Consider the following 27,074-nt stretch of genomic DNA (forward strand, 5'->3'; position numbering starts at 1 on the left):
AGGTCCTTGGCTGGCTTGGTTACACATGGTTTGCGGTCTCTAAAACAATGTTTCTGGTAGAGAAATTAACATTAAATTCTCTGGCAACCGTTCTGGTGGACATTCCTGCAGTCAGCATGCCAATTCCACACTCCCTCAACTTGAGACATCTGTGGCGTTGTGTTGTGTGACAAAACTGCACATTTTAGAGTGGCCTTTTATTGTCCCCCAGCACAAGGTGCACCTGTGTAATGATTATGCAGCTTCTTGATATGCCACACTTGTCAGGTGGATGTATTGTCTTGGCAAAGAATAAATGATCACTAACAGAGATGTAAACAAATGTGTGCACAAAATTTAAGAGAAATAAGCATTTTGTACAAATGGAACATTTCTGGGATATTTTATTTCAGCTCATGAAACATGGGACCAACACTGTACATGTTGCATTTATATTTTTGTTCAGTGTACTTAATTACATGATTATACTATTAGATCGTGTAGCTATACAAAATCCCAGTTTCATCCATTAATAGTAATATGTGTCCGTGTGATTCATAATAATATATTGATCATCCAAATAGTTATATGTCTCAAGCATATTAAACGATTTCAGCATATTTTTCTCTCTTCTTTTGGACATGATGTGCCATGTTTTTACAGGGCTTCAGGCACAGCCCGCTCCATGCCAGGAGGGCGCGCGCTCGAGTTGCAGAGGAAAAGCCTCTTGTCGAAATTCCCGAGAGTGAGCATCAAAGTGACTCATCTACAACTGTGAGAAAACGAAAAGTGAAGAAGAGAGTCCTTCCAGACTTCTATCACTCAGTACAAGTCACCCCAACACGCAAACCCGTAGGTATATTATTGGGTAATATAGCCTAAATCCAGCAGCCATAGTCATTTATGCTATCTCTTCTAAATTAAATCTGCATGGTCAATTAACACCAGGCCGATTTATTTTATATTTTTCAATTGACAAGTATAGGCTACATCGATGATATGTTTCCTTAAATTAATTACCAATTTAGTATCCAATTTAAAATGCGTGCGAAATCCCCATTGACATCGATCCAATGGATGGTTTTTAAGTGCCAGTTTTCCTTCAATAGTTTGGCCTTCTGTACCACATCATGCCTTGGTACGCTGTTATTCGAAAAGCTATTGCAGATTGACATTTTATGAACACTGACAAATGTTAAAGTTGAAACCTTAAAATGTATTCAATGTCTTGATATTGCCCATGTTGTCATTTTGCATGTCGACACACGCATCAAACAAACATTTGACATATACCATGTCATAATGTTGCTGCAACTGAATTATTCTCGATGGTTTATATTAACAATCATCTCAGTTGTAGGATACAACCCTTAAACCTCACCATATGCCAAACTCAGGCTACTGGGGGGAAAACAGGATGTAGTGCTAGAAGATGAAGGTTGGTGCATGTGTGCTTTTGGGTGTCTACATTTTCTTAGTTTACTCTGGATAAATCTAGCTCAGTTTGGACTTTCAAGTTACAACTGAGTATCATGAAGTTACTGAACCTCTTTGTGTTGTGATTACATTGTTTCAAATGGCCAATATTACAATTACCTCTAGAATAAATAAAACAATTGTGTAGCCCTATTTACAATAGATCATCAATGTCAATTTGAATGTTTCTTTTCCCAAATGTATCATGTTTAGTTTTTGTAAACATGGACATTTACTGATGGATTCTTTGCTCTGTATCCTCAAGTTCTCAAGAAATATATTGATTCTTAATTTATTATTCAATATATGGTAATAGCAATAGACTACCATTGAACAATTTTTAAATAATTATTCTAAATTACTATGGGACTTTTTCAATTCACACATAAGAAAGTATGAAAGCAAAGATTAACCCATCACATCAATGCAATTGTTATTGTCTTGTTCCTGACATAATTCTGGGTGTTGTAGTCTTGTAGGAATGTATATGGAGAACGTTACTACCAATATTCAACGCTATTGACATAACCGAGAAAAAAGTAAGTTGAGTAAGAGTGGTGACTCACCAAGTATGTGGCGGGCGGCTTGGCAATCTCCTAAAACAAGTGTTTAGTTATGCTTTGTTTGAGGTGGTGGGTTTCTCCTAAAACTATGGTCACAATAAAGATAATATGGGCCGAAGCATTGTAGCGACTTTTAAGTAACTGTCAAGTCTTTCCAGATTTCTATGAAATATGGCCTATTATTAATTCAAATATGAGTGAAATAGTTTTCCTTCCAATAAATGGCAATTAAGTATGTTAAAAAGCAGATTTTGTGTGTTGGAATGGTGTGGGCGTACCCCAACAATAGTGGTGTGGCCTTATAGCGGTCATTACAAATATATGGAGTGGCTGCTGATCCAACCTTTCTCGAACCTTTTTTCCCAAACCCTTTTTCCCGGACTAAAGGTCCCGAAGCTGCTGCGCATGTGCGGATCACGTTCTACGCATCTGTTTCTTTACCTCTTCTTATTAACACACATGGTTGTGGTCTTCCCTTCACATTTCCAACTGTCAATCCTGAATGATAATTCTTAAAGTTTTACCAGTAAAACTTTCATGCAGCATTTGCATACCAACCATTTGATCTCAATCCGTTTCATGGGGATATGCATTTAGATCTTCTTGTTATACAGTGTTGTTTAGAAGTAGCCTACAGTGTTGTTTTTAATGATGTACAGTGAGCGAATTTTAGAGCAGATGGTGTTAACCAACTGTAGCATAGTCAAGTATTTTGCCTTGTGGCGCACACTGTTGTGTATTGGCCCCATGAGGGAAAAATGCAGTGGTGTTTTTGTCTTACGGTAATGTTATACTATGCTATTATATTCGGTTCAGTTATGTAGAATACGATCATTATGTGATCATGCAGACATAGATTCAGTTTTGATCTAACTTTATTAAATTGGTAAGTCTACCATTTGTAAGAGTTGCCTTTTCTCTATAGCTAGAGCAGCGACTGTGTGTAAAGTATAGAACGCGATCTGCACATGCTCATAAGCTTTAGTCAGGGGAAAAGTCGGGCTCTGCAGCCACAGCCTTAAAAATATTAATGCCAGTAGACTGCTGATTGGCCAGCTCATCCTCCTCAGGATGATGACATCATCCTCCATGAGGAAATAGCAAGCATTTTTTAATTAAACAATCTGTTTGAGATACCAGTTTGAGGTGAAGTTTTTGAAGTGTTTTTTTTCTCTCTCCAAATTATGCTTTGGCCACATATGACTATAGGATGAGTCAACTCCATTGTTTGGGTATGAGTTAACAGAATATGATATTTTAAAAGTGAGATTTTCACTGGACAGTTACTTTAACCTAACACCTAGCGACCCCATTAACAGCTAAGGTGTTGGCTTGAAAGTTGCTGGACCTGGGTTCGAATCCTGGTCAGGGCAACCCCCTAATTTCGCTACAATATGATATGACCATGACTCAGTAGTCTAAAACCTTGAAGTGGTATTGATATTTGGAGGGTATAACAAAGATTGATGATCACTCAAATGCAATAAATGCACAGCCAAAGTTTATGGATCATTATATTTAAGTCAGATCATGCATTGTTTGCATAATTTCAAGCACGTTTGTGCTCACCATTGAGCAAGAGAATGCTTTGTTGATAGACCCTCAGGCCATAGTAAATAGTCACAATCCATGCTGGGAACAGGTTGGTGATTGTGAAATCACCCAAAGGTAACTGTCAATGTCCTACTCTTGTTCAGATTGCAAACAGCAATGCAGTTCTATAATTTTGCAATCGAAGTCCACATGTGACTGGTATGCCCTATTGCTTTTTGACCAGCCACACCCTGTCTGAATGTGCCAACATATGCTGTGGCAAAGTATTTGTTATGCATCTGCCCCCTTACCCTATCACAGGGCCAAGGCAGACAGCCTACAGACAGGCAGACAGACAGAGCCAGGCAGACACACAGACACAGGCAGACAGAGATAGGTTGTAATGAATAAGCCTGAAGAACCCAGATATTTTTTCATTTATTTTGATGATAAGGATAGTGCTCTAAAATTGCACATTCATTGTCAACTAGCAACAATTCTAGTCAATGGCACACAGTGCAGGCACATGCGCATCAGGCAGCAAAACAACAACGCGGCTGTGCATGGCTGATGAGACCAGGTTGATGACAAAAGGATGTTCATGGACCAGTATGGATTTCTGATTGGTTTTCGACCGTAAACGTGGAGGCTACGCAGTCACCACTAGACATGCACGTACCCACCCAGGAGGGCGCTGTAACACAGAGACATTGGCCACAGTTTCCCGATTGAATAATCAGGACAAGAGCGCTGGGATCCTCTCTAGTCTCCACCCGTCTTCTTCTGTATCCTAGGATGGTGAGGCGTTGACATGCTACAGCCCTAGCATCGCATTCTGCTCGCATTGGCCCAATCTATTCGCACTCTATGCTCTGGGGACTTGACATAATTTAATCTCAAAGGAGAGACTTCACTAATTTAATGGGCAGAGTGCATCGATAGAAGGGTGTGGTTCTGATAAAAAAAAATGACATAACCCGCCGCTGCCTGAGCTTGCAGCAAATTGATAAAGGATTTCGATATTGTTCAACCGACACCATGTATACAGCGGTAAGTCTTATTTCTGGCCTGGCGGGGGAGCCAGATACAATCGATTTTCCTTCTTGATGCCTGCTTGTGCCTTTTCTTTTTATTGTTGAATCAGAGATCATTGCTAGGCGAGCTGGTGGCTCACGCTACGGTGCCCCCCTTGAGCTATCAATGTGCACTTACACTAGGTTACGCGCATCAGTTTAGGCAAACGTAGGAGCAGCGATGGTGAGAAATGTTTCATTGTGTCTGTCTGTGCTGTATGTGTGTTGCCTCGCAACACATTGATAATTTATTTCTATTGTTTTATCAGAGCTCCGGTTCGGGCAACGCTTCCCTTCACTGTTCCATGTCTTCATCGGCCGATTTCTCGGACGAAGATGATTATAGTTTTAAATCTGGATCGGTCTCACCGGCACCAGGGGACACGTTACCCTGGAACCTACCCAGACACGAGCGACATAAGCGAAAAATTCAGGGAGGATCCGTTTTGGATCCAGCAGAGAGAGCCGTGCTCAGGATTGCAGGTGAGTGTCAATATTTCATTGTTACTGCTGCTGATAATATAACATAACATAGACCTATTGATTCTGCAAATCTATCAGATATGGCAAATTTAGCCACTGTGCTGTGATGCATTGTACATTTTTTACAAGTATAAGTAGGCTACAGGCTTTTTATTTATTCTGCATAATTACAGTAGACTGACGCTGCTGCTGGACAGTGGACACTCCCATATGTCAGCCGCTGTCACTTCTGATGCATGTCCAATTTAGACAAAGACACATGTTTGTACTATAGGCTTCTGTAGCCAATAATTAGGCCCAAATAATCTTTTGTCTCATAAATTAATAAACAAATTAGATAATTAGGCTACTGTAAAAACCTGTATAGCTGAGGTGTGTTATTTGCTGTCTGGGAATGCTCACATTACATCCTCTATTCTATTGTCCATCCAATAAAATAAAATACAAGTTTATTGGTCACCTACACAGATTTGTAGATGTTATCGCAGATGCACTGAAATGCTTATGGTTCTAGCTCCAACAGTGCAGTAATATCTAGCAATACAATAAGAATACACAAATAATCCAAAAAGTAAAAAAATATCAGAAATATCACAACTGGAAATATCACAATGAGCAATGTCAGAGTCCGGAATACACTGAGTATACAAAACATTAGGAACACCTGCTCTTTCATAGACTGACCAGGTGAATCCAGATGAAAGCTATGAACCCTTAGTCATGTCAGTTGTAAAATCCACTTCAATCAGTGAAGGGGATAAGACAGGTTAAAGGATTTTTAAGCCTTGAGAAGATTGAGACATAGATTGTGTATGTGTAACCGATGTGAAATGGCTAGCTAGTTGGCTTTTGTGGAGCGATGGGTAACGATGCTTCTGGGGGACTGTTGTCTGTGTGGTTCGCGCCCGGTTCGGGGCAAGGGGACGGACTAAAGTTATACTGTTACATTGGTGCCGTGACCCGGATCACTGGTTGCTGAGGAAAAGGAGGAGGTCAAAAGGGGGGTGAGTGTAACGGATGTGAAATGGCTAGCAAGCATTTCGCTACACTCGCATTAACATCTGCTAACCATGTGTATGTGACAAATAAAATTTGATTTGATTTAGCTAGTTAGCGGTGATGCTCGCTAATAGCGTTTCAATCGGTGACGTCACTCACTTTGAGACCTTGATGTAGTGGTTCCCCTTGCTCTGCAAGGGCCGTGGCTTTTGTGGAGCGATGGGTAACGATGCTTCGTGGGTGACTGTTGTCTGTGTGCAAAGGGTCCCTGGTTCGTGCCCGGTTCGGGGCGAGGGGACGGACTAAAGTTATACTGTTACAAATGTGTGCCATTCAAATGGTGAATGGGCAAGACAAAATATTTAAAGTGCCTTTGAACTGGGTATTGTAGTAGGTGCCAAGCTCACCAGTTTGAGTGTATCAATAACTTCAATGCTGCTGGGTTTTTCATGATCAACAGTTTCCCGTGTGTATCAATAATTTTCACCCTCCTAGGACATCCAGCCAACTATGGAAAGTATTGGAGTCAACATGGACCAGCATCCCTGTGGAATGCTTGACACTTTGTAGAGTCCATGCCCTGACAAATTGAGGCTGATCTGAGGGCAAAAAGGGGCTGCAACGCAATATTAGCAAGGTGTTCCTAAAGTTTTTTACACTCAGTGTATTGTTGTGGAAATTCACCACTAAGGACTCAAATTCAATGTAAATCATATCAATCTTTATTATCACAGCTGGAGAGATTCACAAACTCAGTGCAAGCTTGTGAAAAATCAGAGGGCGTTCCCTTTCAGTCCTTATATGCGGCTACACAAACAAGTCATATAAGCATAATTTACATGATTCTTTATTAACGTTGGCTCGTGCATGTGACTGACGAGACTTCTTCTCTCAAAGCTGGGACCTTGAAACTGAGATACTTCTTTTGGTTCCCAGAGCAATGTTCTGGGCGTACTGCCAATTGGTATGAGGAGGAGTTCACAGTTACCTGCACAAACCAAGATGGAGTGAGAGGAGATGCTGTGTACAATTCAAGGCTTATCTCTTGAGACAATAACATTTTCTTTCACAGTATATATAAATGGTGTGTATAGACAGTATGGACACTATATGAATAGAAATGGTGTGCAGCAGTTATATAGGTTGAGCCACGACTAGAATACAGTATATACATATAAAGTGGGTAAAACAGGATGTAAACATTGCTAAAGTGACCAGTGTTCAATGACTCTATAAACATTGGGCAGCAGTCTCTAAGGTGCAGGGCAGAGCACTGGGCGGTAGCCGGCTAGTGACCGTGTCTAAGGTGCTAGGCAGAGTACTGGGTGGTGGCCGGCGGGTGATGTCTGTTCAACAGTCTGATGCACCTGTACTGACCTCGCCTTCTGGATGATAGCGGGGTGAACATGCAGTGGCTCGGGTGGTTGTTGTCTTTGATTTACTTTTTGGCCTCACAGGAAGGACAACAACCACCCGAGCCACTGCCTGTTCACCCCGCTATCATTCAGAAGGCGAGGTCAGTACAGGTGCATCAAAGCGGGGACCGAGAGACTGGGAAACAGCTTCTATCTCAAGGCCATCAGACTGTTAAACAGCCATCACTAACATTGAGTGGCTGCTGCCAACATACTGACTCATCTCGAGCCACTTTAATAATGGAGAAATTTATGTAATAAATGTATCACTAGCCACTTTAAACAATGCCACTTTATATAATGTTTACATACGCTACATTACTCATCTCATATGTACAGTGCCTTGCGAAAGTATTTGGCCCCCTTGAACTTTGCGACCTTTTGCCACATTTCAGGCTTCAAACATAAAGATATAAAACTGTATTTTTTTGTGAAGAATCAACAACAAGTGGGACACAATCATGAAGTGGAACGACATTTATTGGATATTTCAAACTTTTTTAACAAATCAAAAACTGAAAAATTGGGCGTGCAAAATTATTCAGCCCCCTTAAGTTAATACTTTGTAGCGCCACCTTTTGCTGCGATTACAGCTGTAAGTCGCTTGGGGTATGTCTCTATCAGTTTTGCACATCGAGAGACTGAAATTTTTTCCCATTCCTCCTTGCAAAACAGCTCGAGCTCAGTGAGGTTGGATGGAGAGCATTTGTGAACAGCAGTTTTCAGTTCTTTCCACAGATTCTCGATTGGATTCAGGTCTGGACTTTGGCTTGGCCATTCTAACACCTGGATATGTTTATTTTTTAACCATTCCATTGTAGATTTTGCTTTATGTTTTGGATCATTGTCTTGTTGGAAGACAAATCTCTGTCCCAGTCTCAGGTCTTTTGCAGACTCCATCAGGTTGTCTTCCAGAATGGTCCTGTATTTGGCTCCATCCATCTTCCCATCAATTTTAACCATCTTCCCTGTCCCTGCTGAAGAAAAGCAGGCCCAAACCATGATGCTGCCACCACCATGTTTGACAGTGGGGATAGGGTGTTCAGGGTGATGAGCTGTGTTGCTTTTACTCCAAACATAACGTTTTGCATTGTTGCCAAAAAGTTCAATTTTGGTTTCATCTGACCAGAGCACCTTCTTCCACATGTTTGGTGTGTCTCCCAGGTGGCTTGTGGCAAACTTTAAACAACACTTTTTATGGATATCTTTAAGAAATGTCTTTCTTCTTGCCACTCTTCCATAAAGGCCAGATTTGTGCAATATATGACTGATTGTTGTCCTATGGACAGAGTCTCCCACCTCAGCTGTAGATCTCTGCAGTTCATCCAGAGTGATCATGGGCCTCTTGGCTGCATCTCTGATCAGTCTTCTCCTTGTATGAGCTGAAAGTTTAGAGGGACGGCCAGGTCTTGGTAGATTTGCAATTGTCTGATACTCCTTCCATTTCAATATTATCGCTTGCACAGTGCTCCTTGGGATGTTTAAAGCTTGGGAAATCTTTTTGTATCCAAATCCGGCTTTAAACTTCTTCACAACAGTATCTCGGACCTGCCTGGTGTGTTCCTTGTTCAGCATGATGCTCTTTGTGCTTTTAACGGACCTCTGAGACTATCACAGTGCAGGTGCATTTATACGGAGACTTGATTACACACAGGTGGATTGTATTTATCATCATTAGTCATTTAGGTCAACATTGCATCATTCAGAGATCCTCACTGAACTTCTGGAGAGAGTTTGCTGCACTGAAAGTAAAGGGGCTGAATAACTTTGCACGCCCAATTTTTCAGTTTTTGATTTGTTAAAAAAGTTAGAAATATCCAATAAATGTCGTTCCACTTCATGATTGTGTCCCACTTGTTGTTGATTCTTCACAAAAAAATACAGTTTTATATCTTTATGTTTGAAGCCTGAAATGTGGCAAAAGGTCGCAAAGTTCAAGGGGGGCGAATACTTTCGCAAGGCACTGTATATACTGTACTCTATACCATCTACTGCATCTTGCCTATGCCGTTCGGCCATCGCTCATTCATATATTTGTATCTACATATTCTTATTCATTCCTTTACACGTGTGTGGATAAGGTAGTTGTTGTGAAATTGTTAGGTTAGATTAATTGTTAGATATTACTGCATGGTCGGAACTAGAAGCACAAGCATTTCGCTACACTCGCATTAACATCTGCTAACCATGTGTATGTGTCTCCATACCTGATGGTAGCAGGGTGAACAGGTCGTGGCTCGAGTGGCTGAGGTCCTTGATGGTCTTTTTGGCCTTCCTATGACACTGGGTGCTGTAGATGTCCTGAAGGGCTGGCAGTCTGCCCCTGGTGATGTGTTGGGCTGACCGCACCACCCTCTGGAGAGCCATGCAGTGCAGTTGCCAGGCGGTGATGCAGCCTAACAGAATGCTCTCGATGGTGCATCTGTAGAAGTTTGTGAGGGGGCCATGTCAAGTTTCTTAGGGGCCATGTCAAATTTATTCAGCGTCCTGAAGTGACCCCATCGATGTAGATGGGGTCGTGCTCTCTCTGCTATCTCCTGTAGTCCGCGATCAGCTCCATCATTATGTTGACGTTGAGGGAGAGGTTATTACCCCTGCACCACTCTGCCAGGGCACTAACCTCCTCCCTGTAGGCTGTCTCATCATTGTTGGTGATCAGGCCTACCACTGTCGTCAGAAAACTTGTTTATAGAGTTGGAGTTCATGGGTAAACATGGAGTACAGAACGGGGCTGAACACACACCCCTGGGGGGCCCCCGTGGTGAGGATCAGCATGGCGGAGGTGTTGTTGCCTACCCTCACCACCTGGGGGCAATCCAAGATTGGCTGTTGAGATTGAGTTCTTTAGGTGAAGGTGCAACGAGCGGTCATCATGGCCTGTGCATATGCTGTGCATTAGGCTACTAGAATCGGAATTTGATTATTAATTCTAATCCTCTAATACATTGGTTTATTAATCATGTATTACATGGGCTGACACCATCTGCAGGGCCTTTGTGATTGCAACTTTTATGTTGGTCTGATGCTGTTTATTTGATTACAGAATGTTTTTAATAATTTAAATGCGGTTGGAATTATTTGACAAACTTCTGTGCCATAAACTAAGAATTTCACAGGAGAGCAAGCTATTGTAGTAGTTGAACTGTGTGATTTACTGTAAATGTAGTCTGTGAAACAAATGAGAGTAGTAATGATACATTCTAGGGGCGACCTTGCTAACTGCATTTTTTTCTTTCTTTTTTGCAAAAAGACTGTTCTTGGACCATAGTTTCAGTTCAGTAGCATAGAAAGGGCTATAATAGGCCCATGCACTTTTCAATTCAGGAATGAATCCTTAGTCATATGCTCAGGACTATAAAAGGTGAGTATTTGGTTGGGAATGGTATGGACTCACTTGGCACATCTGCAGGGTGTGCTGTCTCGCTCACCTCCTTTCCCTTCTTGGTGACCTCTCAGAATCTTTCTGTTGACATTTATCAACAGAATATTTTAGCTTTGATTTAAAAAATGGAAACAGTAAACGATCATATCGTAATCCAATGGGATATAATCGTAGAACAAACATTGTGTTATTACACGTAATAGGCTACATGCTATTACCTATCACATGTACAACCTTTAACGTGTTGCTTGGTTTGAAAATGCTATTTGATGTTTCTAACAGGGGTCCTATTGTTTTGCTCATGATGTAGGCCTAAAATCCATATATTCTGTTAGCTGAATCTCAGGATCCAAAGATTACTAGCTAGTTTGAAAAAATAATCTCTTCAATTCGCAAGTCCTGAATCTGCCTAATGGCAGGATGTGATCATTGTTCAGGTGGATGCATCTGTCCCTTTCCTAGTGATGCCTGATATTGTAGAATATTTGCCCTCTGATTTCAATAAGAACACATTCTTATTTTCAATGACGGCCTAGGAACGGTGGGTTAACTGCCTTGTTCAGGGGCAGAACGACAGATTTTCACCTTGTCAGCTTGGGGGATTCAACCTTGCAACCTTAACTAGTCCAACGCTCTAACCACCTGCCTCACGAGGAGCCTGCCTGTTACGCAATTGCAGTAGAAGCCAAGGTAAGTTGCTAGCTAGCATTAAACTTATCTTACAAAAAACAATCAATCAATCATAATCACTAGTTATAACTACACATGGTTGATGATATTACTTGTTTATCTAGCATGTCCTGCGTTGCATATAATCGATGCAACGCTGGGGGATGATTTAACAAAAGTGCATTTTCAAAAAGGCATTTGCAAAAAAAGCACAATCGTTGGACGACTGTACCTAACCATAAACACCAATGCCTTTCTTAAAATCAATACACAGAAGTATATATTTGTAAACCTGCATATTTAGCTAAAGGAAATCCAGGTTAGCAGGCAATATTAACCAGGTGAAATTGTGTCACTTCTCTTGTGTTCATAGCACGCAGAGTCAGGGTATATGCAACAGTTTGGGCAGCCTGGCTCATTGTGAACTAATTTGCCAGAATTTTACGTAACATGACATTGAAAGGTGTGCAATGTAATAGAATATTTAGACTTAGGGATGCCACCAGTTAGATAAAATACCGAACGGTTCCGTATTTCACTGAAATAATAAACGTTTTGTTTTCGAAATGATAGTTTCCAGATTCTACCATATTAATGACCAAAGTCTTGTATTTCTGTGTGTTATGTTATAATTAAGTCTATGATTTGATAGAGCAGTCTGATTGAGCGGTGGTAGGCAGCAGCAGACTCGTAAGCATTCATTCAAACAGCACTTTTGTGCGTTTTGCCAGCAGCTCTTCGCAAGCACAGTGCTGTTTATGACTTCAAGCCTATCAGCCTAATGGCTGGTGTAACCGATGTGAAATGGCTAGCTAGTTAGCAGGGTGCGCGCTAATAGTGTTTCAAATATCACTCGCTCTGAGACTTGGAGTGGTTGTTTCCCTTGCTCTGCATGGGTAACGCTGCTTCGAGGGTGGCTGTTGTCGATGTGTTCCTGGTTCGAACCCAGGTAGGGGCGAGGAGAGGGACGGAAGCTATACTGTTACACTGGCAATACTAAAGTGCCTATAAGAACATCCAATAGTCAAAGGTATATGAAATACAAATGGTATAGAGAGAAATAGTCCTATAAATAGTATATTAACTACAACCTAAAACCTCTTACCTTGGAATATTGAAGTCTCATGTTAAAACGAACCACCAACTTTCATATGTTCTCATGTTCTGAGCAAGGAACTCAAACGTTAGCTTTTTTACATGGCAGATATTGCACTTTTACTTTTCCAACACTTTGTTTTTGCATTATTTAAACCAAATTGAACATGTTTCATTATTTATTTGAGGCTAAATAGATTTTTATTGATGTATTATATTAAGTTAAAATAAGTGTTCATTCAGTATTGTTGTAATTGTCATTATTACAAATGCAATTTTTTTAAATCGTCCGATTTAATCGGTATTGGCTTTTTTTGGTCCTCCAATAATTGGTATCAACGTTGAAAAATCATAATCGGTCGACCTCTAGTCCAAAGTAACAGAGTTTTTATTGCAGTGTGTTTGCAGTGTAATTGCAGTTACTGCACCTTTACTGCAGTTTCAAAACTGCAATCTTTTATTGTAAGGGTCGCTCTTTCTGCTGTGTCTGTGCGCCTTCCCATTTACACACACACACACACACACACACCACGCCCCTGCCACTCACAACAATAAAGATGAGAGATCACTTCTTCCTCTCTGACACTATTTGCATATGAGGTTTGGTCCATTAGAATGGGTCATATGGACACCAAAACACATTGAGACATTTCTTTACTGTAAAAGAGGACAAGTTAACCTTTCTAACCATACCCTTTTTATGTCTTAACTCCTCAAATTGACTGCAGGGCAGATACTACTAAAATAAGAGTATAAATTGACATTGATTCTGGAAAATTAATGCTCAGGTTGTAGTGGGTGTGCGCTGGTGGCAGGGAAGTCAGGCGCAGGAGAACGAACTTGGTATAAACGGAGTTGTTTTAATAAGTGCTCACAAAACTCCGAAAACCAAAATACACAAAATAATAAAAGTGAGTACAAAACCCGTTGCACACCAGAACATAACTTGCACATAACATATAATCACAAGGACATGAGGGGAAACAGAGGGTTAAATACACAACATGAAATTGATGGGATTGGAACCAGGTGTGAAGGAAGACGAGACAAAACCAATGAAAAATGGATCAGGTCGGTGACGTCGACCGCCGAACACCGCCCGAACAAGGAGAGGGACCGACTTCGGAGGAAGTCGTGACACAGGTTGTCACGCACAGCTTTGCAGTACCACGTACCGCAAGCAGCATTTTAGCCAAAGACTGTTATACTAGCTGTCTAGTCTGTGTTTTATAAATGTGCAATAAGCATAAAGCACAATTATATAAGGAATTTGCAACTCATTCTCATTCTGAGAAATAAGGTAGGTTCAGGGCCGTTCCTGGCGAGACAAAAACAATTGTTCCCCTACAAGAATAGTCCTAGTAAGCAAAATGATGTTGAAAAGACGTCTAAAATGCATATTTTTTTCTGACGTTGAAGTTAGGTTCAATTTAGGTTCTGAATGAAAGGTGAAAAGACGTATTTTACGGACGTTGAAATCAGGTACATTTTTGGTTCTGAATGAAAGTTGAAAATATGTAATTTATAAATGTCTATGTTTGGGCCAAATCAAGGCTGGTCCAGACCGGACAAAACCTGAACCAAACATAGTCGTCTAGTCCGGACAGCACCAAAAAAAAGTGGGCCGGCCCTGAGTAGGTTACTTGATTTCAACATCTGAACAAAGTGGACAGACTAGCATGCTGTTCAAACATTTGAAGACAGATCAAAGGGTGTGTTAATAACAATTCAACTGTTCTTCCTTCTTAGCTAGAAAATGGATCCAAGTTGGCTAAACTTTAAATATAAAGATGGCTAATCTACTCTACATGGGCTTGTGCTTGAGAAATTGTTCATGAGACCTGTGCAAATAATTTTCTATAATGCCTGCTACAATAAGTTAGTCATGATTAGTGAATGTGCATTATGCATGGTTCTGGTTAAATGTGCAACAAAATTTGCATTTTCATAGACAGAATTGAAAGCCATATCAGTGATTATTTCAAAAAAGCAGGTTAAACTATTTTGATAAAATAATACAATTATTAGTGGGTCCTATGGTTGTGGAAGGCTTATATTTAGCCTAGCTATAATTCCACAAGCCCTGAATTCATTAGATTATTGCTGACTGTTTCAAATGCAGTGTACTTGACCTTTAATTGTACAATAAATCTTATTTTGAGAAAACATTAGAAAACATGTGGATATATATCGTTAATCGTCCATAAATTAGAACAAATTGAGGTATGATCTTTAGGCCACATCGCCCAGCCCTAAATTGTCCATACCAGTCTTGATCACTTCTACTTAGAAAGTAAGCTATTTTCCTATTGATTCTCTATATTTTATGGAAAGAATCTGGTTGAATGGAACCTAGACTGTGTTGAAATGCATCATCATCAGCACCATCTGTTTAATCTAGACTGCATTTCCTCTGGAATTAAACCCTTTTAGTATTAGGACCTGTGAGGACATCTCCTCTGCCTGCTGTAGCATCGGGACTTCAGCAGACTCAATGCAACAGAGACTCAATCCAACAGACAGACAAATATACAATCTTCCAGCTCAGTGTATCATATGTATAACACAAATAATAGTATATATTTTTTATCCGTGTGACATTATTTTGAAGCATCTCTATGTTATAACAAATGCACAATGTAGGCCTTGATTTATGAATTATGACAGTTGTCATCCTTTTCATGCATCTATTGAGTGAGGTATGTTGGATTGGAAATAGACCTACCTAATAAGGCAAGGCCAACCAAGTGAGACAATTGGATAGCGAGTATCCTATTCCTATGCTTAAATTATCAAGCTATATGTACATTTTCATGGAATGGAAACGTTGTGGACTGTCTTTAAATCACTGGCATCAGTGCTTATTAATGATTATTTTGCACAGCAGTTGATGCTGAGTGATTCTGTTATCGTCGCGTTAGTGTGCTGGTATTACTGGAATTGGAGTCATGGTGGACTCCGCAGAGAGAGAGAGAGCAGGGAGGGGACGAGTGCATTAGTATTGCTCAGGCGCGCCCGCTTGATATGGGATGGCATTTATTATGTCCAGCAGCCCTCTCTCCCCTCAATCCCTCCCAGACTGTCACAGAACACACCCGAGATTTTCTCATGAAACCGGAGAAGAAGTCTCGCCTAGTGGTGGTTTGACCTACCAGGGAGGGGTATAGGGGCGTTTCCTTCCATGTAACAACGGCACCGGTCAATCCTCTGTCCGGATCCCTGTCCCGCAACTAGAACTAGGCTACACACTCGCCACAGCGGCTGGTGAATGTTCAGCCTATAGAGAGCCCTATGGTGGAGTTCGGGTAATGGCTCACTACAACGCGACGCCGGCAGGTTATATGCTCGCCGACGAAAAGGAATACCTTCAAGCGTATGAGGATGTCCTCGAAAAATACAAAGGTATGCTAATTACTTCGGCCGCCTATACCGATTGGTAGGTCTACAATGATTCGACATGAAACAATGAGGGAATAGCCCTGTATGGGACAATTGCACCGTGGTAGGATAAAGCCCTAAACAAGTGTGTCAGCAAGCCACTGAGCTTTGATGACTGAAGGACAGCGGGTCGGAATGAATGGAAACATGACAGTCTAGGCTATTTGATTGTAGTCTATAGCCTTGTCAGTTTATATTAGAATTCGAAAGTTTGTGTTTAGCACTTGTAAAAAGCCAAATTGACTTGGGTTTGTACGACATTATACTAGAAGTATGTAGAATTTGCATCGATGCATCGATTGGAGGAGGGGTGTTCCTCAATGTAAAGAAAGAATGCTGTCTGAACGTTTTACTGTCACTTTTGTCACACAACAAAAGCAATCTCAAAATGACTATATGCTATATTTTGGTAGGCCTATTACTTATGTAGATGTTTATTTATTTAGCTGAAATATTAGGCTATGCAGGAGATGTTATTTAAATGAACATTTCTATGAATGTTTGAATATCTTTGAGTTGATGACCCCTCTTTTGTTGTAACTGTTGTCTGACCAATTGACCAAGCTGTTATCAATGTAGGCTGACACAAAGAGAGGACCATGGTCCATCAGCCAAAGATGCAGCAGGCCTATTATCTTGCATTAGTCCATCAAGCATTACATTCAGGCTGACAGGGCTTGAGGCCAAGTCAATTATTACTTGAAACCTGCAAAAGACATTACATTTTCAATATCCTGTCTACAGCAAAGCATTCTCCGCTAGCTGGATGACATCACCCCCCTACACATACAGATGTTGGATCTTAATTTGATCACGTTGTTGCATGCAAGTTTTAAGTGTATTCACATTTTTAAAAAGGCTTATAAAATTTGTGATTTCCACTTTAACATTTCAGACTTAATTTACCCTAACTAAAAATGTATCAACCCCATACACAAATGTCAATTAATTATAATCCACACAATAATTAACATTTCCTATTTCCCTTCTGTGAGAAACTGGTCAAATTAAACATCTGTAGTCCCTTGCCAGGCCTATAGTGTGAAACTCGAATAGACTCCCTCTTCTACAGTGATTAATTTCCGCCATTTATATTTTCGATCGCTCCAATGTTATCTGCAGCATTTGAATGAGCAGTGAATGAGAAAAGGTAATCCGTGTGAATGGGTTAGTTGTGTATGATACTGTGATTCCTTGTTAACCAGTGGTCAGTCACTAACAATGGATATTTACGCCGTCTCTCTATCAGCTGTTGCGTCTCACAGCAACAGACAGTCAACTGTGGCCTGCTTAACAGCCCTTGACTAGAGCATAATGGAATCATATGATGTAGCATCATTTGGAATCTGTGTCTGACTTTTGTCTCCAGTCACTAGGTCAGACAATGAGGTGTTTTATCATTGGTGCTCAATATAGATGCATACAGTTGAAGTTGGAAGTTTACATACACTTAGGTTGGAGTCATTAAAACTAGTTTTTCAAACACTCCACAAATTTCTTGTTAAGAAACTATAGTTTTGGCAAGTCAGTTAGGACATCTACTTTGTGCATGACACTGAATTTTTCCAACAATTGTTTACAGACAGATTATTTCACTTATAATTCACTGTATCACAATTCCAGTGGGTCAGAAGTTTACAAACACTAAGTTGACTGTGCCTTTAAACAGCTTGGAAAATTCCAGAAAATTATGTAATGGCTTTAGAAGCTTCTGATAGGCTAATTTACATAATTTGAGTCAATTGGAGGTGTACCTGTGGATGTATTTCAAGGCCTACCTTCAAATTCAGTGCCTCTTTGCTTGACATCATGGGAAAATCAAAAGAAATCAGCCAATACCTCAGAAAAAAATTGTAGACCTCCACAAGTCTGGTTCATCCTTGGGAGCAATTTCCAAAAGCCTGAAGGTACCACATTCATCTGTAGAAACAATAGTACGCAAGTATAAACACCATGGGACCATGCAGCCGTCATACCGCTCAGGAAGGAGACGCGTTCTGTCTCCTAGAGATGAACATACTTTGGTGCGAAAAGTGCAAATCAATCCCAGAACAATAGTAAAGGACCTTGTGAAGATGCTGGAGGAAACAGGTACAAAAATATCTATATCCACAGTAAAACTAGTCCTATAGCGACATAACCTGAAAGGCCGCTCAGAAAGGAAGAAGCCACTGCTCCAATACCGCCATAAGAAATCCAGACTACGGTTTGCAACTGCACATGGGGACAAAGATCATACTTTTTGGAGAAATATCCTCTGGTCTGATGAAACAAAAATAGAACTGTTTGACCATAATGACCATCGTTATGTTTGGAGGAAAAATGGGGAGGCTTGCAAGCCGAAGAACACCATCCGAACCGTGAAGCACGGGGGTGGCAGCATCATGTTGTGGGGGTGCCTCGCTGCAGAAGAGACTGGTGCACTTCACAAAATATATTGCATCATAAGGGAGGAAAATTATGTGGATATATTGATGCAACATCTCAATTGGGTCTTCCAGATGGACAATGACCCCAAGCATACTTCCAAAGTTGTGGCAAAATGGCTTAAGGACAACAAAGTCAAGGTATTGGAGTGGCCGTCACAAAGCCCTGACCTCAATCCCATAGAACATTTGTGGGCAGAACTGAAAAAGCGTGTTCGAGCAAGAAGGCATACAAACCTGACTCAGTTACACCAGCTCTGTCAGGAGGAATGGGCCAAAATTCACCCAACTTGTTGTGGAAGGCTACCCGACATGTTTGACCCAAGTTAATCTGTTTAAAGGCAATGCTACCAAATACTAATTGAGTGTATGTAAACTTCTGACTCACTGGGAATGTGATGACATTTCAAATTCTTAAAATAAAGTGCTGATCCTAACTGACCTAAGACAGGGAATTTTTACAAGGATTAAATGTCAGAAATTGTGAAAAACTGAGTTTCAATGTATTTGGCTAAGGTCTATGTAAACTTCCAACTTCAACTGTACATGCATATACTTAAAATGTTACAAAAAACATTTTTCTTTCTAAAAATGACTTCGGTCCACACTTATTATGTTTACCATAATGTTAAGAATCGCAACCAAGCTAAACCGATATCATATCAATATTATTTATTTACTTTGATAGATTGAGTGGGTAGCGTACTGATATCCTAATCCTCATCCAATTATGTTTTGTGCCAGCTCTTACACTGGTTAGACAGGTTTCAGTACTGAACTAAAAGTTCACCTGAGGAAGTGCAATGTTACATGCATTTGTTGGTGATAATAATTATAAATGCTTATACTGTAAATACTTCTCAAAACGTATAAATCATTATAAATGTTTAATGTTTATTAATACAGGAATAGTAATTTAGTATGTACACTTCTTATCAATAGTTTATTAAATTAAGTTTTTGTTAAGTGTTTCTAGTGATTTGAACCCAACATTGATTTGACCCCAGCCTTTGAATACTAGGATATGCCTTGTGATAATTTCAAACAGAGATTTCCCTTAAGTTGCTGGCTATGCATTGCAAGGCCATTGGTCTGTCATTTAAAACCCCAGCACAGCTCCATGGCTGCATGTGACAATGACATTTGTCACTTAAAGATCTGAGTTATGTTTGATGTGACACATAGCTGGAAATCACCTGCTTTAAGGACTCAGTACAAAGTTATAATGGGACTAAGGAGGAAGTTCAATTCTGAATCATACACTATTTGCAAAAAGGGTTCCAAAAGGGTTTTTCAGCTGTCCCCATAGGAGAACCCTTTTTTGTTCCAGGCATAACCCTTTTGGGTTCCATGTATAAAGGGTCCTACATGGAATCCAAAAGGTTTTTACCAGCAACCCAAAACGGTTCTTCCAAGGGTTCTCTTATGGGGACAGCCAAAGAACCTTTAAAGGATCTAGATAGCACCTTTTTTTCTAAGAGTATAATGAATGTTTTGCTAATAAGCAGTTCAGAAAGTCACCACCAAACCCCTGCTTTAATTCAATTTAAATGTCATAACCCATGATGCTTGTATGTGTACCCTTCACCACGCTTAGCATGTCATTTTTTTATTGTCAGTTCTGTTGACTTTTGTACGACAAAATGAATGAAAATGTAAAAAATGCTGACCCCATCTAAAATATAATTTTCCCCTCCAGAAATGAGCCTAATAACATATTGGTCTATATTATCAGGCTGGTTTGTTAGCAATAAGCATTATGTAGCAATAAGCATTATCACCTGTAGCTCAACTGATACAGCATAGTGGCTATAAATAAATAGGCTGAGTCATGAGCTTGCCAATATTTATTTGTGCATATTTCTGCTTATCATTAGCTAGATCAGTGCCCTTTCATCATGGGGGAACATCCAGTTAAGAACAAATTCTTATTTACAATGAAGGCATACCCGGCCAAACCCAGACGACACTGGGCCAATTGTGAACAGCCCTAATGGACTCACGGCCGGATGTGATACAGCCTGGATTCTAACCAGGAACTCTAGTGATGCCTCTTGCACTGAGATGCAGTGCCTTAGACCTCTGCGCCATTCGGGAGCCCTATCAATGAAGTCTAGGGTGGCCCTGTTTCTATTGTACATTGTCAAATTGAAAGAAAAAATAAAATTGGTTCATAAACATGATTTAGAGATTGGGAGACAAGCAGGCTGCCTCTGATTGGGGAGAGAAACAGGCTTGCTTGAGCCTACTGCCTGAGGATCATAGAAACAGCCCTTTTCTAATGCTGTAGCCTACTAGAAACTAGATATGTTAAGGTTTATAATACTACCAATGTTATATATATGTAACCGTTACCAATTATCACTAGTTTTGAGAAATAGCGTTCACACACGAGATGCGCATTTTCATCACTTCACAATCGAAAATAGTTTTCTTTAATTCTTATTCGTGCTTATGAATTTACCATGGTATGGTATGGTTTTCCCCTCTCCCAAACCACAGTGTCTAAGGAAGGGGCTAAACCAAAAGCATAATTGGTGGCAGGGGGATCCAATAATAAAATGAGAATTGAGTAGCGCTGTGTTGTGTAATGAAACAGAATACCAGTAATTGCCTGGTGCTTTACGGTGGGAAAATAATTTCCCATCAATAAAATTCATCATGGTATATTATTGAGGTGTAAATTGACCTGTCTCTAATGTTGGCGGGGTTCATGACCCCCCCCCCTTCTGAAAAGTACAAAATATACAGCCTTTGTCTGTTGTACATCTATAAAGCACAGAGAGACTCATGTCTCCCCAAAGCTTCTCTTTGTGTGAGATTGGTGTTGTGCATCAATTAAACACTTATTTACAGTCCCTTCAGAAAGTATTCACACCCTTTGACTAATTGGATTAAATTGAGATTTTTAGTCACTGGTGGAATTATGTTTTGCATATTTTTTATCAAATATGAAAAGCTTAAATGTCTTGAGTCAATAACTATTCAACTCCTTTGTTATGGCAAGCCTAAATATGTTCAGGAGTAAAAATGTGCCTAACATGTCACATAATAAGTTGCATGGACTAACTCTGTGTGCAATAAAAATGTTTAACATGATTTTTGAATGAGTGCCTCATCTCTGTACCCCACACATACACTTATCTGCAAGGTCCCTCAGTCGAGCAGTACATTTCAAACACTGATTCAACCACAAACACGAGGGAGGTTTTTGTGGTTGAAAGATACAGGCATCCTTCCTAACTCAGTTGCAGGGGATGAAGGAAACCGCTCAGGGATTTCACCATGAGGCCAATGGTGACTTTAAAACAATTACAGAATTAGTCAAATGTATTGACTCAGGAGTGTGAATACTTATGTAAATTATATATTTTTGCATTTCATTTTCAGTGCATTTGTAAACATTCCTAAAAACATGTTTTCACTTTGTTGGGTATTGTGTGTAGATATGTGAGAAAATCAATTTAATCCATTTTGAATTCAGGCTGTAACACAACAAAATATGGAATCAAGGGGTCAATACTTGGTTTATACTTTGTGAGGGCACTATAGGTATATCTTATTCAATCTTATTAAAACAAAACAAAACAAACATTGAGTAAGCAAAACAAACTAGCAACATGTCCTCATTCATAGGAAAATAAACTTTGTCCCAGCATTGAAGTAGTTTTCCCCATCAAAGAAAAGTATTGATCATTAGGATGGTTTATACTAAGGTGTGGCTTATATGCTTCCTCTCGACTAATAGTAAAATGTGGAAATATGAAGTTAAAGTAGAAATTATACAATGGAACAGTCAACAGCCAAGTTGGGAGGATGTATTTTCACAAGTTCACATCCTGCATGTGACACCTTCATCTGTCCCTGTCATTAGTATGAATAGAAACACCAGGTGTGGTCAAACCTGCGTAGCATGCTAAAGATGTAGATCTTCTCAGGTTGAACTTGGTCCCCTTGTCATTCATTGTTTAGCTTTTAAACATTAAAGTCAAATATTTTTCTATGTTGGTTGCTGAAATTCATGCAATACTTGTCTGCATGTACTGTAGCTGTGTAATGGACAAAGTCAGCAAATTGTGTAATATTGTGCGGCTGAAACATTCCAGAGGTTGATTGGTAGCTCGTTGGAAATGGATATTACGGTTCCCGACCAAAACCATGGAGAAAAATAACCATAGCTTATTGCAGATACTGTGACTGTAACGGTTCTTTAGGTGAAGTAGAGGCGGACCAAAACGCAGCGTGGTTATATTGATTCATGTTTAATAAAAAAAAGATAAACACGAACACTACAAAACAATAAACGTGGAAACCAAAAACAGCCCTATCTGGTGCAAAACACAGAGACAGGAACAATCACCCACAAACACACAGTGAAACCCAGGCTACCTAAATATGGTTCCCAATCAGAGACAATGACTAACACCTGCCTCTGATTGAGAACCATATCAGGCCAGACATAGAAATAGACAAACAAGACATCCAACATAGAATGCCCACTCAGATCACACCCTGACCAACCAAAACATAGAAACATACAAAGCAAACTATGGTCAGGGTGTGACAGTGACTGCTTGTCCATTGTGCAGACAGTTAGGCTACACATCAATCTACAGTTAGATTTTCACAGTATTTCTGTTATATGCATCTCACCTAAATATTGGAAGTGCGGTGTCATCCATCTGCTGTGCGGATATTGACATTGCTAGTGATATTAGATACTGTACATTGGATTTCTCAATTCCCTTGCTGAGCATGCTTTGCTGACAGCCTCTATGTGGAGGGATACATGCTTTGCTGACAGCCTCTATGTGGAGGGATACATGCTTTGCTGACAGCCTCTGTGTGGAGGGATATATGCTTTGCTGACAGCCTCTGTGTGGAGGGATACATGCTTTGCTGACAGCCTCTCTGTGGAGGGATACATGCTTTGCTGACAGCCTCTGTGTGGAGGGATACATGCTTTGCTGACAGCCTCTATGTGGAGGGATACATGCTTTGCTGACAGCCTCTATGTGGAGGGATACATGCTTTGCTGACAGCCTCTATGTGGAGGGATACATGCTTTGCTGACAGCCTCTGTGGAGGGATACATGCTTTGCTGACAGCCTTTGTGTGGAGGGATACATGCTTTGCTGACAGCCTCTGTGTGGAGGGTTACATGCTTTGCTGACAGCCTCTATGTGGAGGGATACATGCTTTGCTGACAGCCTCTATGTGGAGGGATACATGCTTTGCTGACAGCCTCTGTGGAGGGATACATGCTTTGCTGACAGCCTCTATGTGGAGGGATACATGCTTTGCTGACAGCCTCTGTGGAGGGATACATGCTTTGCTGACAGCCTCTATGTGGAGGGATACATGCTTTGCTGACAGCCTCTGTGTGGAGGGATACATGCTTTGGTTTTAATGACGCCGGTGTTACGGCCTTTGGCGCAGTGGCACTGTGACCTGCCATTGGAAAGTCAGCTGTCCATAGCAACCCTTAATGGGAAACTCAATTACTCACTAACCTTAAACAATGATTCTATTAATGTGTTTGAAATGAAATCATTTGGATGTTTGCACGTTGGTTATGCACCTCAGATGTGCAGTCTAATAGGCACCACTCATTATTTACTATCCGAGCCTTGTAAGAATGTCCGTCCACATACCTCAGTAATTTGATTTAATAACACACTAGAAACAGGTTTCTTTGGATCGGTACTCCACTAATCCACTGCTGTTTTATCAAAGATGTAAGGATTAGACCTTGTTTCTTTTAGAATGTAGTAATCCCATAGTTTTCGCCTGGAATCAAATACAGCCCCCAACAAAAGCTCTGTACATTTGAACACAGTTTAGAGTTCAACCCACGGTTTCTTGGATATATACAATGGCTGTTGCATAGGACAGTGAGCGGATGTATGGGAACACAGTGTTCTAGTAAAGCCTCTAGATGGGAGGTGGGGATGAATTTTGGGAGCCTTTGTGGTCTTTTCAAACAGTTGATTGCCTACCGTAGTTAAGAATACTGAAGATTTATTGGGAGCGTGCCTAATTTGTTTTCTGTTGTGGATCGACTGTCTCTCCTAACATGTCAATGGGTTCTTTCATTCAATTCAAAGATGTTGTGGCAAAACATCAAGCCAGTGTCCCTTGTCTTCTTGTCTCCCCTCCCCTCACAGGTTCTCTCTCTGACACCATGTACAGTAGCTGCGCAGGAAGTGCCGTAAAGCCTTTCAGTGACTCAGCAATAACCTCATGTGCTCTCTATTATAGATACTGTCTTGGAGACAGGTTTCTGAAAGCGCATCAGGGTGTAGTATGATGCCATTTTATTAGCACAGGAACTGTACTGTGTGACAAGGTCTTATAAACAAAGTGATTTCTATTCTTAACAAGAAATCTGTAAAGATGGCACCTCATCCTCACCCAAGCTTTTCCTACCCTCAAGAAAAGCCTCACAACGTCAGGACACAGAGATTCCAGTAGGTCTTCAAATATTCCCAGAATGTGGGCCTCAGCTCTGCATTATATAATATGTTCATCTGTTCAACTTCAGATGTTGTTGATGTATGTCTTTGTCTCTGAATATATATTTAAAAAACTGTTTACATACAATAGTTTGGGATGTGGCAGCATTGTCAGATTGATCCTGGATCATTGTAATATATCAGCAAGCAATGAAGCTAAATTAAAGCTTCAAGATGAATATAGTCCCCTAACCCAACACATTAATGTAGGCTACAGTATATGGTATCCTGTGTGGAGAGCCTAAAGACCCCTCCCATTTATAGAACACCTCTGTAAATGTCTTTCTGTTCCTCATGCCACAGAGATGCAGAGGCATAACAAGTACACTAGACTGCAATATTTGATCGTGCTACTTTAAAGTATGCACTTTGCTGGCATTTCATACTGCCAAGTAAAAGGTGCACATCACACGTACTGTACAATATTTCTTCAAACTATATGCAGTATTGCTATGTAATTACAATTGTCATACAGAGGGCTTTCACAATTTCAAGGATTTGCAAATAAAAAATGTACTATGCAATTTAATGCAAGAATTATCAGAGGAGGGGGGGTTGAGTTTATTTACAAATCTAATGCCTATAGAAAGTTAGGTAATAGGCCAGATGAATCCACAGATATTTTGGACTACCCTACCACTCCTGCAGTGAATATTATGTTTCTACATTATGTAAAAGCACTATTATCCACCTAAGATGCATTACATTGAAAATTGTACACTGTCTCTTTAATAAAAACGTCAGGTTTGTGATGATGACATGCAAGAGATCTTTCATTCATTGCTACCATCATCGATCTACTGAAGAAGCTATCCCTTTTCCTTTCTTTCTGTGCCCCCAAAATATTTGGATAGAGTGGTAAAGTTACCAGGGTGTTAGCTAGCTAGCCAATGAGATAAAAGGACTGAACAAAGTGTCGTTTTAAAACGGCCCATGACATGGTTTATGAATAAATGTAATACATGTATAATGTGGTCCCGGTGATCCGCTACAGGAAGATAAAGATGTTGTGCCAGGTCAGATCTTTGACCTGGTTTGGCTAAAAGCAAGCCATTATCACTTGTTGCTCTAGAGCACTCAGAAACAACAGTACAGCCTTATCATTACAACAATTATTATCTGGGAGATTGTTTTCATAGGTGTATAGTGCTCCCCAAAATAAAACTCATGGTCGCACAGCAACATATTCTGTTGCATATGCAACCAAATTGGTTGCCCTTTAGAGCCTTGCTTAGGTTCCGTGCTGATCTTTCTAATGAGTCATGTTCAAGGCGGAAACATGACATGACATAAAACTAAGAGACACATTATATTTGTAATAAAATAGGTATACACATCACTTCTGGGACAAGCTAATTTGCTTAACCTACGTACTTTAAATAATGCACCTCTTTTTTGTTTACAATTGTTTTTTTGTAAGATATCTGCAATTTAACATGGAGAGAGCTGTTTATGGGACAGAAAGTGTCACCCGTGACATACAGTTGCAAGAAAAAGTATGTGAAACCTTTGAAAATACCTGGATTTCTGCATAAATTGGTCATAAAATTTGATCTGATCTTCATCTAGGTCACAATAATAGACAAACACAGTCTGCTTAAACTAATAACACACAAACAATTATAAATTTTCATGTCTTTATTGAATCCACGGTGTAAACATTCACAGTGCAGGGTGGGAAAAGTATGTGAACCCTTGCTTTTAATAACTGGTTGACCCTCCTTTGGCAGCAATAACCTCAACCAAACATTTTCTGTATTTGCCGATCAGACCTGTGCAACGGTCAGGAGGAATTTTGGACCATCCCTCTTTACAAAACTGTTTCAGTTCAGAAATATTCTTGGGATGTCTGGTGTGAACTGCTCTCTTGAGGTCATGCTACAGCCTCTCAATTTGCTACTGGCAAAATATTCTGTGGAATATGGTGCACAGGTGCACTTTTGCAAACTTCAAACATGCAGCAATGTTTTTTTGGACAGCAGTAGCTGTCATGAACACCTTTCTTGTTTAGTGTTTTACGTATCGTAG

The 27,074-nt window shown here is 40.2% G+C and overlaps 1 protein-coding gene across 1 annotated transcript in view; it reads left to right on the plus strand.

Annotated features, from left to right (window-relative positions):
- LOC112256808 (dystonin-like) overlaps positions 1–27,074 on the plus strand; it is a 186,542-nt gene that overhangs the window by 2,233 nt on the left and 157,235 nt on the right. Inside the window, exons 3-4 of the mRNA XM_042328349.1 lie at positions 643–831; positions 4,894–5,107. Coding sequence (XP_042184283.1) covers positions 643–831; positions 4,894–5,107 — 403 coding nt within the window. The remainder of the gene's footprint in view (positions 1–642; positions 832–4,893; positions 5,108–27,074) is intronic.

The sequence above is a fragment of the Oncorhynchus tshawytscha genome, linkage group LG01, assembly GCF_018296145.1.
Source record: "Oncorhynchus tshawytscha isolate Ot180627B linkage group LG01, Otsh_v2.0, whole genome shotgun sequence".
NCBI classification, from domain to species: domain Eukaryota; kingdom Metazoa; phylum Chordata; class Actinopteri; order Salmoniformes; family Salmonidae; genus Oncorhynchus; species Oncorhynchus tshawytscha.